The sequence below is a fragment of the Drosophila gunungcola genome, chromosome 3R (assembly GCF_025200985.1).
Source record: "Drosophila gunungcola strain Sukarami chromosome 3R, Dgunungcola_SK_2, whole genome shotgun sequence".
NCBI classification, from domain to species: domain Eukaryota; kingdom Metazoa; phylum Arthropoda; class Insecta; order Diptera; family Drosophilidae; genus Drosophila; species Drosophila gunungcola.
The window spans coordinates 8,888,802-8,904,954 of record NC_069139.1 but is presented as its reverse complement, the minus strand read 5'-3'; the positions used below and the strand labels follow the sequence as shown (position 1 = coordinate 8,904,954).

At 45.5% G+C, this 16,153-nt stretch overlaps 1 protein-coding gene across 35 annotated transcripts in view; it reads left to right on the top strand.

Moving 5' to 3' along the window:
* The window catches only part of LOC128266780 (protein lap4), a 61,715-nt gene that overhangs the window by 42,109 nt on the left and 3,453 nt on the right, over window positions 1-16,153 (top strand). For 14 of the 35 annotated variants that reach the window (XR_008269112.1, XM_053003526.1, XM_053003521.1 and 11 more), the window contains 6 exons: window positions 14-1,969; window positions 5,800-5,938; window positions 6,350-6,644; window positions 13,452-13,898; window positions 14,376-14,511; window positions 14,910-15,095. Coding sequence is in view for 34 of the 35 variants with exons in the window: in XM_053003526.1 (XP_052859486.1) it covers window positions 14-1,969; window positions 5,800-5,938; window positions 6,350-6,644; window positions 13,452-13,898; window positions 14,376-14,511; window positions 14,910-15,095 (3,159 nt within the window). In the remaining variant the exon portion in view is untranslated. The other 21 variants (XM_053003550.1, XM_053003541.1, XM_053003548.1 and 18 more) reach the window with 12 other exon arrangements.

Here is a 16,153-nt window from a genome sequence, read left to right as displayed (position 1 = left end):
CAAACTCCATTAGCAACGAGGCACCCAGACGCCCGATCGCCTGGCCCCCGGAGCACGTTACTCCTACCAGCAGATGCTGGAGTCGCAGGAGGATAATCGAACAGCTGGCAAAGCCAGTCAGACGAAGCCCAAGAAGGCGGAGCCGGTGTACATCATAGATGACGAGGACGACGATGATGATGACGATGTGGAGGAGGAGGAGGAGGAGGATGAGGATGAGGGTTCCCATAGGCTAGACGACATCGATGCCATTCTGGAGGAGGATGAGGAGGATACCGAGAGCTCTCCACCTCTGGAAGTGCAATCACCACCTTCGTATGCAGACACCGATTCCGACACCTTCGACCGCCGACGTGGACGCTACACCAGCGACTCGGAAAGTGACTGCCGGCCGTACAAACCGTCCAGATCGGGACGCAGCACGCCAGAATATGGGGGTCATCGCAAGTCGGTAAGCTTCGATCTCAGCGGCGACGAACGATCCAGGTCGGACTTCGAGCGATCCCGTTCTCGCACTCCAGACGGCTATACGCGGGCCTACGATTCGGAGCAGGATACACGAGGATCGGGACGCAATCGCCTGCCGCGCAAGGGCATCCTGCGGGCCACCAGTCCGTGCTCCACGTTGGACAAAGCAGTGCCCATAGTACCGGCCGTAGCCCGCATCCGCGAAGTGGAATCGCCGCAACTGCAGCGCGTTTCGCGAGCCACGTCCCCGGATCCGCCCGGTGAACTGGACCGGGAGAATCCCTTTCGGTATCCCACATCCGAGGATGACGAATACACGCGGATAGCCAAGGAGGTGAGCAGGTCGCCACGTTCTCCACGCACCATGCGCGAGCAGTTCTTCTTTGGTTCCTCCCGATCTAACGAGGATCTGCTGGAGCAATCCCAGTCGCTGTCCAGTGGTCGCAGTACACCCAATACCGTCATCTCCAAGTCGACGGAGAATCTTACGGGCACCCGACCGAAAATACCTCCGCCGACGGCGCCCAAACCGCAGCTGAAGAAGGCGGATCTGGTGCGGAACGTGGCGCTGGAGACCTTCCAGTCCAGCGATGTGGGCCATGGTGACTTCACGGTCTTCGAGCACGATGCCAGCACGAATACGATCCATCCGGTGGAGGCAAAACTGCCAGTAAGGGTGGTGACCAAGACAAAACCGAGTCGCCCGAGGGAATCACCACCGCCGCCACCTGTTAACTTCGCAACCATGCCCAAGGTGCCCAGTACACCCACTTTGCGGGAGGCGGAGGAGTCCATCTACATGGAGGCCCTGCCGCCCACGCCCTCGCAGCTGCGGCCCCACGAATTCCTGCACGAGAATTCGCCAGATAATATTCTGGTTTCGCCGCAGGAGCACCGCGAGTATCTGCTGCGGGAGAACGAGCTGAGGAACCAGTTGCGCGCACCCTACGAACCCGCTCCGCCCGTTCCCATTGCCAGCGGCGACGGTGGATATTCGGTAACGAATCCCTTCCTAGATAATTTCGACACCGACATTGACAGCCTGCCATTGCCACCACCGCCCACACCGCCTGCCAACAACCACCACCACCACACACGTCATTTGCATGAGACGCCGTCGTATCCGCCACCACTAACCGCTAACGCATCCACGTCTCCATCTTGTTCTTCCAATGCTGCTATTGCTGCTGCTACTGCTGCTGCTGCTGCTGCTGCTGGTGCTGGTGGCGCCACTAACCGCTTGATGGATTTGCCGCAACGACAGCTGCTGGTCGCCGGGTCGCCCACCCAGATATTTCCCACGGCCCAGATACTACCCGTGCAGTATGCAAGTCTGCCGCAACCGCAGCAGCCCAACACGCTCACCCTTAAGCCCGCCTCTCCCTCTCTGACCCCTGACCCCAAACAAACCCAGTCCCAGCCCATTTTCAACCTGGTTCTCCTGCCCGGCGACCAGGTGGCCCAGCAATCCTCATCATCGGGGCTGCTCTACCTGCAATCGGTGAGTGAATCGGTCGGTGGCAAACTCCGCCGGGGGCCACCACCTCCTCCGCCCGTTACGGTGACCTCACCCACGCCCTCGTACGCCGCCATGAAGTTCCCGACCTTCTCGGAAATTGTGGTCAGCCCCGACTCAAATAGCAATTACCAAAACATGACCACGGCGCGCGTTGGCATCTCGAATTCCTCGCTGGCCCACAGCACCAGTTCCTTCTCCATCGGCTCCTCCAGCTCATCGCTGCTGCCGGGCAAGAGTTCGACTCTGGGTGCTGGTGGCATCCCCTCCAGCTACTATGAGACAGCAGAGGAAATCTACTCGACCATCGAGGAGGAGGCCATCTACAGCAACACCTCGTTCTTCGATTCGCGGCGCAGCAGTGACACTTCGGTCTCCTGTCGCGCCTCCAAGTCGCCCACGCCACCGCCCCTTCCGCCCAAGCGTCCGCCGAAGGCGACCAAGTTACGTACCGCTCCTGCCCCGCCGCCGGTGGCCCAAAAGCCTCATGGTTTGAGGGGTATGGCTAGTTTCAAGCTGCGCTCTCAGTCACAGCCCCAACTGGAGGGGGCGTGGCAGCAGCCAGCTATGCCTCGAACGCCCACCACGCCCACTGGCAAGGAGACAACGGTTTAGATTATTGGCTGCTTCGATTTTCGTTGACCAAAGAACGTTGGGTTGGAATTAGGTCTTGGGATAAATCTAAGCTACTTTGACTTGAAATATAGATTCGATATAAAAGCCATTTTAAAACAATATAAATGCGATTTGAAAATATTGAACAAATATAAAATCCCAGAATTTGATGGTCTACGAAAAAGCTTAAACTTCTAATTCCATATGCTAGCAATATCAGTACAAAATCTTTTTAAGTAAAATCATTTTATTAAAAAAAAAAATTTTTTTTTTCTGTTTTAAAAAGTTTGATTTTTTCAATTAAACCAAACATTACATTATATGCCAACAAATAAATTTGACGTATATTCTACAGAACAGGTTTTTCCAATTAACCACATTTTCAAAGATTTGTTTCTTATCAATACTTTAATTAAGAGTTGGACCAGTGAATTCTGTACAAAATCTTTTTAAGGGAGTTTAAAAACTCAAAAGTTTCGATTAATAAGAATGCCCCACTTAAATGAATTGCTTAGAATTATCCAGACGTTACCCTACCACAACGTACAAATTTGGATTTATTCTCGCTTAAAAATCGATACCACAGGTGGGGTTGACCACTGTTAGTTGGTTGCAGCTTAACGATGACCATGCTTTTAATTGCTCCTAAGCTGACCGCACAAATTTCCTGTTGCTGCTCTACTACCTCGTTCTCTCTGCTCGCCTCCTGTCACCGCTCATACATTTTAATTAAATTCTAACACCTTTTTGCCATCAATTAAATGGCCCAGTCCCTTGCCTTTTTCGTCGCCGTGTCTTTTTCTCTTTCCTTTCTCCCCCTTCGACTGCAATTTTCAATATTTTCATTTCACTCGCTTGCAATTTAAATTGATTGATTTGTGGGTCGTGTCTGCGGAGCTGAGCTGGTGCTGCTTGCAGCACATCGACCGGCGGCACACCTTTCCTGCTAATTAGATGCAACTTTTTGTTGACTTTCGAGTCACCCCAACCTCCCCACCCTTTCCCGCAAAATTGCAGTTGAAATTGAGCAGCAAGCGGTTGAAGTTTAATGGGCACCACCTCCTGCTCCTGCTGTCACCTTCCTCGCCTGCCAACTCTCTTGGTCTCAGGGCCAAGTTTAATTTGACGTTGATTGAAACAGTTGGCTGCTTATGGTCGCCCACCTGCAGTTGCCACGCCCACCGGGCCATTAATTTTTGCTACCACTACTGGCGCTGCTGCTGCCGCTTTTGTTTTGCAAAAACAAGAAAAACCAACGAATAAATAAGTATAACGAAGAAAAATACCTGAGCATAAACGAAATAACAGAAAAACAGACAGAAAACACAATTTTACAATTTATAAAGTTGATTTCGCCGTAGCGTTGCTAAGTTGATTATAATGCTAATTTATTTTATCATGACAAAGAAGCAAGCTGAACATTTTTAATTGCATACCTTAAGGCAAATAAACATTGCGTATTATTCTTATTTGCGTTTCGTGGGTTCTATTCATTTTGTCTTGTCCCAAGCTCGCAGCACCTTTGTGTAAACAATGCTGAGTGCTCGAAAAAGCGATTGTTTAAATGGGAGCGGTAGCCCAAGCGCACCGCCCAATGGGCCAGTGACCTTGACTTACTTTTAACCACTTATCTACAATAATTGGGCCGTGACCCCATTTGCCCAAAAGCAGACTGGTTGGCAACCTATCGCTTTGGCACCTGGCCCTACACTGATTTGACTCTCGACTGGTTACCTCTTTTTGAATGGCCGTCGCTTTGTTCTAATCTTATCGCAAGAGTACTCGTAATTGCCCAGCGATATGAAGAGAGTTGGTAGTACCCCTTATCATCGCCTTATCGCTGATGTCACCCAGCTCACGAACGAAAATCTTTCACCCACTAACACTGCTCGCATGGTCTGAATAATTCAATGGCTTATTGGCTTTTAATGCGCCATTCAGGGCTGCATGTGCACACTCACTGGGATCTCGGCTCGGGTTTCACCCCCACACACCCACACACACACACAAACACATACATTCTTAACACTTTCATGGCTCAATAAATTCCTATTAGCTAGACTGCTGAGCAGCTCCTCCAGCTGCAGACTGATGCCGATAACGCAGCTCCAGCTCCAGCTCCAGCTATAGTTCCTCCTTCTATATGTTGCCTCTGTGCATTGACTTTAATTGAAAATCGAAAAATCCGATACGAAATTAATTTCTCTTCTAAAAATACAGCTCAGTTAAGCTGGCCACTCCTGCTGCTTTCACTTGTCGTGCCCTCTTTCCCTTGGCTTTCCCTTGGCCTTCCCTTGGCTTGCTTTATTTATGAGCTCTCGGACTGGTGTGGTCTGATGGTCTGGATGGTCTGTATGCTCTGGCTGGTCCTGACTGCTGGCCCTTGCTTGGAGGGTCGAAACCGAGTTCGGTATAAGGTTGCAATTTGTGCAGTTTAACGCTGGCCTTTGCCCTGTTTGCCTTTGTTTCGTCCAACTCCTCCTCTCCCGACTGCCATTTAATGACTTTGTCGTCGTAGTCGCAGTCATCGTTGCTCGGCAGGCACTAACTATCCACAATCCACCATCCACTATCCACCCCGGCTTGGCTTTATCTGGCTACTGTGTGTGTGGTTCATGTTGCCCAACACAAGGAATTGCATGAAAGCATAAAACCGACAGTACACGACTTTGGGTGATAAATGGCCAGCTCCGGTTTGGTCCGCTCCGTTCCGTTCCGTTCTGTTCCTAGCCCAGCCAACTGTAATTTGGGCCCTCTCCAATTCAATACACCATCGCCGCCAAAAACCCCACTGTAAATTATATGCCCCGAGTGCTGAAGCACAGCCCAAAAAAATGTTGGCTTGGTCACTTTATGATTGAGCCAGCCTATGACTGATCCAAGCTAAACCCCAACCGAAACGCCCCTTTCTGGGGGCGCACAAACAGACGGAGAGGCGTTGGTGCTGCTGTCTGCTTTTTAATAAACTTGTGTAGTGCCATCAATTTTCTTTATGGCCATTTGGATTTTTCAGCGCTCGCTTTGAAAATTGCAGTTTTTCCCAGTCATTTAATTGAAAATATGGCAGAGGGGCCGGTCTGTGGTCTGTCGTTGGTTCAGCTTTATCTGTTTATTGATTTTCTTTTCGTTTAATAAATCCTTGCCCTTTTTGTTTTTCGTGTGCGTTGAGTTGCTAACAAAAACGGTTTGCCATTTTCCAGTCAACACCTGCCAACTGGGATGGAGGAGCCGAGGTCACAACCAAACCAACACCGACTAAAGTGCCTAAATCGGTTTCCGATAAAAAACGCTTCTTTGAGTCAGCGATGGAGGATCAACACAAGCCCACACAAAAGACAGGTAAGTCGAAGTGGTTAGCCAGAAAAGTTTCATGATTGAATGAGCGCCCGGGGAGGGGGCGGCCTCAAGATGTCGCAGTGCACTTAGCCTTAGCTGCTGGTTTTTCCACTTAAATCTCGCTTCTTGGCCCTAGTTGTCAATCAAACCACTTATCAGTGGTTGCCAAGCCACCTCAGCGTTGGGCACCAACCCAACTCGCTCGTTGGCGTTGGCTTGCGTAATTAGAGAGGGGGAAAGCGCGGTTGCCAACACCATTTGCATGACAAAGTCTGGCTCGGAATCCAGTAGAGCAGCTATCTCGCTAAGCGGCATCGGATGGCTATTTATTTAATTTCCCAACTTAATAGTGGGGGCGATGTCACACTGATTTTATATATACATATATATATATATATACATATTCTGTTGCAGACAAAGTTTTCTCATTCCTGTCAAAGGATGAAGTAGAAAAGCTGCGACAAGAGGAGGAGAGGAAAATTGCAACATTGCGCCGTGATAAGAATTCCAGATTACTGGATGCCGCCAACGACAACATTGACAAGGACGCCGACGAGAAGCGCCATGGTAACAGCAACAGCAACAGCAACATCAACAGTAGCAGCAGCGGAGAGGATAATGATGACAGCGACCACGAGGAGGCCATCGCTCGCGGAGATTCAGTTGACAACGCCGCACTGGGGCACTTGGATGATGCGGAGGACATGAGGTGAGTGTCTGCGGATATGCAGTGCTCTTATTTCGGATTATCGGTGCTTGCATTATGCGCTTTTTATGTTACATTTAAATGCACAGACACACTCCAAAGTCAACTATTACACACCATACCCACCCAATCAATCAATCAATCAATCAATCACCCTTTAACCCATGCGATTATGATAACCATACACCCACCCCCACACTCACACAAAAGTTTTACACAACTTCACGGTGTTTGTGCATTTGCTTAGTATAATAATCTCTAAAAACGAAGTTGAATTTTTAGTTTTATTGGTAAAGTTTTTTCCGCTGCCTTTTGGTTTGGTTCTGGTGCCGGTTCTCTTACAGCTGCTTTAAATATGGGTTGCTCTTATAAGTTTAGATGCCTTCAGTCACTCATATACACAGCCCACCAAACATACTCTGTTTACTATCCATGCAGTCAACTGTCGGAGCTGCTTATCATCATTGAGACTTAGTGTGTTATTAAATAGGGATAGCGATCTATGGCTGAGAGGTCTTTAATAGTAAGTACACTTCCAGCCACACCACACACGCTCTCACACACACACACATGAATACGATTATAAGCGAGTAAGCCCTAAGCAGTTTAAGTTTTATGTAGCACTTAAGCGTTGTATGGACTCGTAAATCGCAGCCAGACTCTCAGTCGTTAGTCGGCTTAAAAAAAGTAAAAAAATAAGGAGGAATCTTGAAGAGTGGGAGTAAAAAATGCTTGAAAAACATGTTATGGTTCTTTTTAGTACATAAGACTACGCCCGGTGGGCTTCAAATCTCATCTCGTGTATATGATAATCTAGTAGGAGCGGCCAAACTCAAAAGTGTAAGTATTTCCGCTGCTGCTTTACTTAATTTTGCCAGGCAATGCGTATACGCAACGTGGCCCCCTAGGTCATCACCCTTGCTGTTCGTCCTGTTCCCGTTCCTTCCGTGTGGGCGTCGCTCTCCGCTCCACTCCACTTGAATTCCCCGCGGCACAATGCCAGCTGTTTTTACAATTGAATAACTTCATTTGGGTATTCCGCAAATTGCGTTTTGTGCGTTTGCTCACTCAACTGGGCGGTGCCGGCTGAGATTCGGATTCGCTTTGGGTCTCCGGCAATGGATCGGCAAATGAGCCGCCAAGAGAGCATCACGCAACACGTACGCATAATTCAGTTTCCGCTGGGAATCGATGATTTTATGTTAAGTATGTTGCAGTGAATTAAGCGCTGCGAATGAATCGGAATCGTGCCAGTCAGAATCTCGGCCCGAGCACCTTTTGGTGACCCAAATGATATTTTAATGTATGTCTGAGCCCTGCGCCCTGCTCGAAACTGGCAATTATAATTAGCGCCGTTGGGAGTGGGTGGTGGTGGACACTTGATGGGACCTCAATCCGCTGTCGGTGGCATGCAACACGTAGCAACCACTAGTGTGTCAAAAGGCAACTGGTTTTGCGCTGTATGCCAACAAAACCGAACAAAAGCAAACAAAACCACCAATGAAAGAAACTAAACGCTTATGCCAGGTGCCCGCCAGCCACTACCCACCACCAACTTGCTGGAGCACCACCCGTTGTCAGCCATTTTGTACATGGCGCTTATCAGCCAACTTTCACACATATGTGGCACGCTCAACCGAGAAGGACTCGTCCCCACGCGATGTTCCAGTGGCTGACTCTAAAAACATTATATAATGAGCAACAACAAAGTAATTTAATACAATTCCGCCCCAAGGCTGTTACAGGAAAACATTAAAAAGAGCGACACCAGGTGCGTCAGCAAAAGTCGCCTCACAAATACTCTTCTCAGTTCATTACCCCAGAGATCAGTTGACCAGTTGCTTGACCTTTGCCACAAATCACAAACTCACAACCTGAAGTTAAAAGTTAAAAGCTGCTTCATATATGGAAATATATTTTTGAAAGTATGATCTGACTGATGGGAGAATGCTACCTGTTTCCGCTGACAAAGGGTATTCACTGCGAGCAAATAGTTGGAAAAGCAAGAGAGAAAAAACAAGTGAAATGTGCACAAACCGACACGTATGACAACGGCAGATATCATATAGCAGGACAACAAGCTGCAAACATTTAAGGACTTCGTGGCGGTCCTTTGTGTTTGCGCATAAAATTTCCTCTAAGAATAGAGCTATGAAAATAACGCGCCATGTACACAATCGGGATGGCTAATTTCACTTAAGCGTACATTGAATTTCATTAAGTACATTGAATTACAAAAACGCTTGCTGGAATTTCAAAGGAACTGTCGTAAGCCGTAAACCCTTCAACACTTGCTCGTCCCTAAATATTTCCTTTTCTTCCACTGATCCACTTTGTTTTTCTAACCTTTCGCATAAATCAAGCCGCAAGAACTAATCATTAATTTGGAACAAAATATCGAAATAAATATCTCATGACGTCCCCTGTAGCGGAGAACTCGGCGCAGTTTCCCCAACATTCTGGTTGTCAACTTGGTCGAGAAGACCTTGAAGCCGAATTGTCTGTGGGCCCAGCTGCCAAAAACTTCGGGAATGGCTGGCAACCTCCCCTCCGCAGACCCAAAAAAACAAAACCCGCCAGCCAGCAGGCTTTACAACTTTACATGCATAATATAATAAATTGAAATGTGTGTTATTATGTTGCTTGGGCCCGTAGCCTTGGCATTCATAACGAGGAAAAGAAGATAAACATGTTAATAACCTTGTAATAAATTTCTAGCAAGAATTTCTACTAGTTTCGTTCTTCTTTCCTGTTCTTGTTTATTTATTTCCATGCATAAATTTTGTAAAAAAGAACGAAACAAAAGAAGGAAAAACAAACCCATACCAAATTAGCCGGCAAGGCAGTGTTCTCTAAACTATTTGTATTTATATTCAAATTAAACTCGTCTAAATCTATAAAAGTTGTGGAACACAAAAGGCTCGCCAGATCCGTGTTTATGAATTTTTTTGCGACATCAAATTGGCTTCCGTGACGACAAAAAACGTCGATTTGGATAGCCGTCGATGTCGGCGAATCGCAATCGAATTCTTAGTCGTGCATTAATCGTCTAATTTATTGTTTGATAATTTATGAACTAATATTAGTTAGTTGTTCAGCCTCAGCTCAGCATCAGCCTCAGCCTCATACGTTCTGTATTCTGCTCCACTCCGCCGATTGCTGATAGCCGGATGACTCCCTCGCCCTCGCTTTCAATTGGTTTGCGGTCGCTGTTGACCCTGAAATATTGGCAGCGACAAGACAATTGGTGGATTTTTGGATTTTTTCAAATTTTGGTAGTGACTGGCGACCGCAGAATTGATTTTTTTTGGTTTTGTTTTTTGTCTCCTCTTTCGGATTTTATTAAATTTTTTTTTTTTTACATTTAAATGTGTATGTTTGCGGCCGTTTGCTTCTTGGACGTTTTTGTGATTTTATGCAGATGAAAATATTTATGTTTTGTTGATTGCGCATAAATTAATTTATATTTTATGGCGTTGGCGCTTCATTCGTTCCTCAAATGGATCGCTCCGCGGCGTATGCAAATCGGCATGACGTTGTCTGTGTCTGTGTGTGTCTTGATATAAAAGCATAATTTGACCTTAAGCTTAAAATGAGGGCGTTAATGATGTTTTTTGTTTTCCTTTTCTCAGTCTATTTTATAAATTTTTTGTTGGTCCGTCGTATGCGTTTTTTTCGGTTGATTGTTTTGTTTGGATTGTTGTTTTTCGTTGGTCACATAAATATTAATTACAAGTCGTGGAAAGTCCGGCTACATTTGGACAATTGGACAGAATAAAATCCCCCCGGAAAAAGAACCAAACCAAAAGAAGCGGGGAAAAAGTACTTGGCCTTGGCCAACCATTGTGTGTTTATTATTTTACAATTAGCTCGACTCTCTGCACCTTTTTAATTGTACACCACAAAAACTTTCTGTTTCTGCTTTTCCAACCCACTTTTGCAGGAATCCACTCGAAGAACTTGAAGCAGTATTTAGAAGTTAAACTAAACTAAGCTCTGACACCCTCACTACGACTTGTGCGAATGTGACACGTTTATTAACCATAGCCTTAAGTTTAACCTATATAATACTATATATGTAAAGTGTGTATTTCGAACGAGACTTTTTCGAGCATAAGTTACAACTACTATTGAAGCGAGCAGTAAACACACTAATCTGCAATATAAAGTCATTTTTATACAGCGACACGAAAACTTTTTATACCCGTACCCGTAACATGTTAACGCTGAAACGTGAACTTTATAGAGTGACAACTACCATGACCCCAACCCCGCCACCCGCCAACGCCACGCCCACACCCTCAACCACGCCCACTCACACCTGATATGGATAAAGCATGGTGTTAATGCCACAAGCTATGTCTCTCCCTTTTGCATTTTATTAGCCTAATTATTTCTCTCTTTTCAAATTGCCCAACTTTCCGTACAACAACTAGTTTGTCTGCGTTGGCTACACTTGAAATTTTTCAGTACACATCTTGCACACTCACACACCTTCAGCACTTCTAGGACTCACACACAAACACGACTCACCCACAAAAACACAGACACTCATACACAGCTGAACTCCAGTGCCTTGTGTGTTGCTTGCATAATGTATATGCATTTTGCATTTTTGAAATGTTTGTTATAAAAAAAATAATGATTTTTAGAGCAGGACCAAAAGTCTCATTAGTTTGCTGTGCTCTTTTCGTTTTGTCACCTTTGACCCCTTGCCACTTGTTTAATTACCATAGATAAATGTGTGTAGATAAAGTCACGCTTTAGCAGGTATTGTCGGGTTAATGTCTACTTATCGCCTTTGCGATTATAAAGCTTGGATTTAGATGCATTTGCCGCGATTGTTATTCGTAACCTAATTGTGAAATTGTTTTAAAAAACTGATTTAATTAACAGGGATTTCAGGTGTTTTTTTTTTATTTTTTAAAGCAATGAGAAAAGTTTAACGTTTATAGTTCCTGACTTTAAGTTAGCCGTTATAGTGTATTCGTATTTCCAAAACAAGCTTTCACAAAAGCAAACGTATTCCTAAAGTCTCCAGCAAGTTAAGTTTAACGATAGTCAAACGGTGTTTAAATTTTCGATATATTTTATAAATATTTATATGTTAAAATCTGTGAACAAAAGAACCACATAAATAAGAACTGCTTAACAATGTATTAATATTACTGACTACGGTTATGGAATCACAGCATCTATCATTACCATTATTATTATTATTATTAATCATCCACATATGTACGTATTTGTCATCGATTTGTGCCATACATATTTATGTAACTTTGTTATTTTGCATACAAAAGAAGTACAATTTATTATACTAGAAATAAAGGCGAATGACTCAAATTAGCTTTTATGTAATTTATTTATCGTACCAATCACCACGTTCGCATAATTGTCGAACTCTAACCAACTTTCGAGCACTCTTCGGTTGTGGTTTTTGCATCAGTTACCTACCTCCCATCTGCCACTTAACCATTTGTGTTTGCCTGGTAGACGTTTATTGCGGGTGTTTTGAATATATTCTGCTGGCCCTCATTATGAGCGGGCGAGTCGAGCAATTAGCAATTGAAAGATGAAAATCAATCATTTAGAGCTGCGGTTGAGAAAAAAGTTTCACTTGGGATTGCATAAATCTGTCAGTTGCAAAAGTTCAACGCGCCGGAATACTTTGAGTGGCCGCTAGGATTAATGCAGAGATGGGCGCCCGAGTGCGGGGGCAAAGTTCATTTAAAAGTCGAGAGGACAAATGAATGAAAAAGCGTGCCAAAGAAATGAGCAAAGAAAAGAATCCCCGAGAATATTATAAGTGCAATTCCCTGGGTCAGGAGCTACCACAACCTACTCCACGTGCCCTTAGTTGTCTCCACTTGGCTCCTTCATTCCGGTTGCTCCTCCGGATTCCTCAGGCATGACATTTGCGTAGATAGCGAGAGTGTTTCAACGAAAAGTTTCACTCCTTTTTCGCAGCTCCAAGGACTGGGGACCCAGGAGCCAAGCCGGCGGCGTTCAAATTGAAAAACATAAATCACTCAGGCACAAGTTGCTGCCAGCGACTTAGTAGTTGCCTCTTGTAGCTGTAGTTGTAGTTGTAGCCGCTGCCCTGGCTTTGTGTGAATAATTTCGTATTAAAGTTAAATTGAAAGTATGTAGCAATTTGTTAAAGACAAAAGTCAGTTAGCTGCAAGGAGGGCATAAAAATGCCTAACGGATAGGCCACAAAGTTCAGACAGGAGGGATAAAGATTCCAGGGCCAAAATCCCATTGCAAATAGTTCTAAGGCGCTTTATTTTAAAATTAATTTTGCATACTGCCATACTGGTCCGTGCTCCCCGGCACTTATACATACATACGTACGACTACACCACCATGGTTATATAGTGCGGGACGGGCTCTTGCCAAGTTTTTCGACTCCGCAGTCAAGCTTCCTTTGCCTCGGCACGCTAATCTCCAGCTGCCATGTTATTGCACTTGTTGGCAAAGTTTTTCAAAAAGTGATTTTGTCAGGGTTTCGTTGGGGGGCACTCCGTTCGGGCTGCAAAACTTTACAGTATGTTTCTTGGTTTTTAATTACAACAAATTCGACTTGTTATGCAAAAGTTGGGGCACGGGATACCAGGACGACACACGTACACAAGTGTGACTAAAAGAAATTAACGTCATTATGTTTTTGTAACTACTCATATCACGTGCTAACCGCATCTCACCGAACTCCCTTGTGGTTTTGACAAGCAAATTATTTGATTAAATGTGTGTTGTTTTACTTTGCACAATTCGAACACGAAAACCAACTCTCAAAAATAATGACAGAGCCGCACAAAGTCTGGCGCAGACAATGCCACCTGCCCCCAGCAAAATACCCAAACAGAAGCAGAAACAGAAGCAGAAGGAGAAGAAGTCTGTTTCTGAGGTGAAGGCAGTTGATTTGCCCAAGCCCTCGCTGCTGCCCAAGCCAAAGGTCAAGGTTGTGATACCACCAGCCCTGCAACAGCGTCTCAGGCAGCAAAAGGAGCAGCAATCGCAGCCGGAGGAGCCCTCGATTCCGGAGGAGGAACAGCACGAGCCGGAGGATTCGCCCTCCGCCGGAGGCAGTCGTATTCCCATTAGAACTCTGAAGGCCGAACGCCGTGCCCTGGCCTCGTCGGCCCGCCAATCCGGACTTAGTGTGGAGGAGTATCTCCGGCAGCTGGAGACGCAGGACTCAGAACAGGCCACATCGCCCACAACGCCCACCGGCAAAAGCCGTTCCATGATTAAGTAAGTTGAATGCGTGTCGGTCAACGAGTTGACATGCGTGCAGGCCCCCCCCCATAAAGGTCACAGGTCAAGTGTCGCCCAATTGTGGGCGGAAAGTGCGAAATGCCAAACCACGACCAGCCCCTGTTTAGGTTGGACTATATACCATGGACGGACGTCCACATTCGAAACACAAAGACCAACTCACCCAATGAATGCACCCACTCACGCGAGGCAATACGAACTCTCAATGTATCTATGTATATGACCACGTCCATTGGAACACCTTATATTATATTATTTTATATTTTGTTTTAGTTAGCGGTGTCTGTCCTAGTCACACCCACTTTCTATCTATCTCTCTCTCTCTTTCTGTAAATACAATAGTCATATCTTGTAATTAGTTTTGCTTAAGCTGGAGATCAGATTGAGTATCAGTTGCCCATTACTACTAAGTCAAAGATATCCATGCTAACCCCTTGATTCTCGTTAATTTAGTGCTGAGAAGCGCGCCTCTTGGCGGGCAGCTCGTCTTCGATCACTGGAACAGGGGGCCGTGGAGGCCCAGGATGTGATCAAGAACATGCGCAAGATGACCGACGATCTGATCAGCCACGAGTCCAGAGCCAGCGAGGTAAGTTTCAAATCGGGGGGTCGAAGCACCTAATGCACTAACCGAACCCACATAGCCAAACCCAAAAACCATATCCATTAACATATGCGCCCGATGAGCCGGATGGAATGGCCTGAACTTTGCCTGCCAACATAACCAAAAATGAGCAAATGAACCCATATAGCTACATGGTTTGCTTCACTAACTAACCGCTAGCTAAACTAATAACCTTCTTCAGACTCGAGTGTAACTAATCAAGGATCCATATCGATGAAGAAGTGTATAATCGGAATGCAAACTTAATGAATGTCGAACGAAAGCCAGCCCCCATTACAAAAAAAAAAAAGAACCTATCCCAACCTAACCATTTCTCACTATCTCTCTCTATCTCTCTTATTTATTGTCTACCCACTAATCAGGCTCAGCCGAAAATAGTCTTTCCCAAAATTGCCATAAAATCGAGCGATGGTCCAGTCATTGTGCGCGAACGCGAGAAAATACTCGATGAGAAGATTGTGCGCCGCACTGAGGAGGTGCCCTGCCCCATTACGGGGCGACCTCAATTGCGCACCGTCGAGTACATTGAGAAAATCATCGAGACGGAGGTTAGAGCCAGCAAATCAAATTCAAACCAGCAATTACTGTATTATATATCAATTGGCACCAATTAGAGTTTCGTTTGAGCATTTGGCTACAGCGTCTCCTAGGCACATTAATTCTAATTTTCGGTTTCCATTACCGTTTTATGTGTGTTGTTTTATCCCCAAGTAATCGTTTACGTTTACGTCCCCCCTTTCTAGTAGTTCGCAGTTCCGGTTGCACATTTTACGTTCATTTAATGCACCAACCACCCACATTAAGCACTCACCATCGTTACACTCATTGTACAAAGCAAACATCTCACGCAGAAATTCCGGCATCGTCTTAATTATTTTATAGAGCTCGTCACTTTTATGGTCTGTCCGTTTTCTTGGCTCTGAAAAGTTTGTCGCCCAACCGTTGAGTAAAACAAATTTTAATATCCTCCAAGCACTCAGTTGCCATGGGGATTTTGTTGACATTTGCCTGGCTTAAGGTAGCCAGGTGGTGTTCCACCCAAAACGCCACACAGAAAAGCCTGAAGTGCAGCGCATAAAAAGGACAATAAGCCACTTTTGCGAGCCACCTACGTCGGGTAAAGGTTTTCGTATCGGATCCGTGGTGCTCGCGGCCTTAAATTATTTCCAGTTATTGTTGGCCGCGGTCGCGGTTTTTTAAGGTCGAACCCTCAAAGAGTTTCATTGTCTGTTTTAGGGGTTGTTGTTGTCACGTGTCTATAAAGCTATAACGACTCGGTCGACCGTCATTTGGGGCTTGATTCTGGATACAATTTTTAGTATGCAAACGCATTATAATGACGCGCTGCTTTTTTATGGTCGAGTCCATTAAAATTAAAGCAAAAGTTTTTTGTTTGCGGCAGGCAGCATCGTTTTAATGACTTTCAAAACATATACTTGGCAAAAGAATGCGAATAAAAACAGACAAACCAATGTGGCAAACACGCAAAGCATTTAATGCCTTTGCTATTGTTATTCTGCGGGCACGTGTTTCGGCGAGGTTTGGTTTTCAATTTTGCAAAACAGAAGGAAGTGGTGGCCATCAGAAACAAGCAATCGCCGCATTC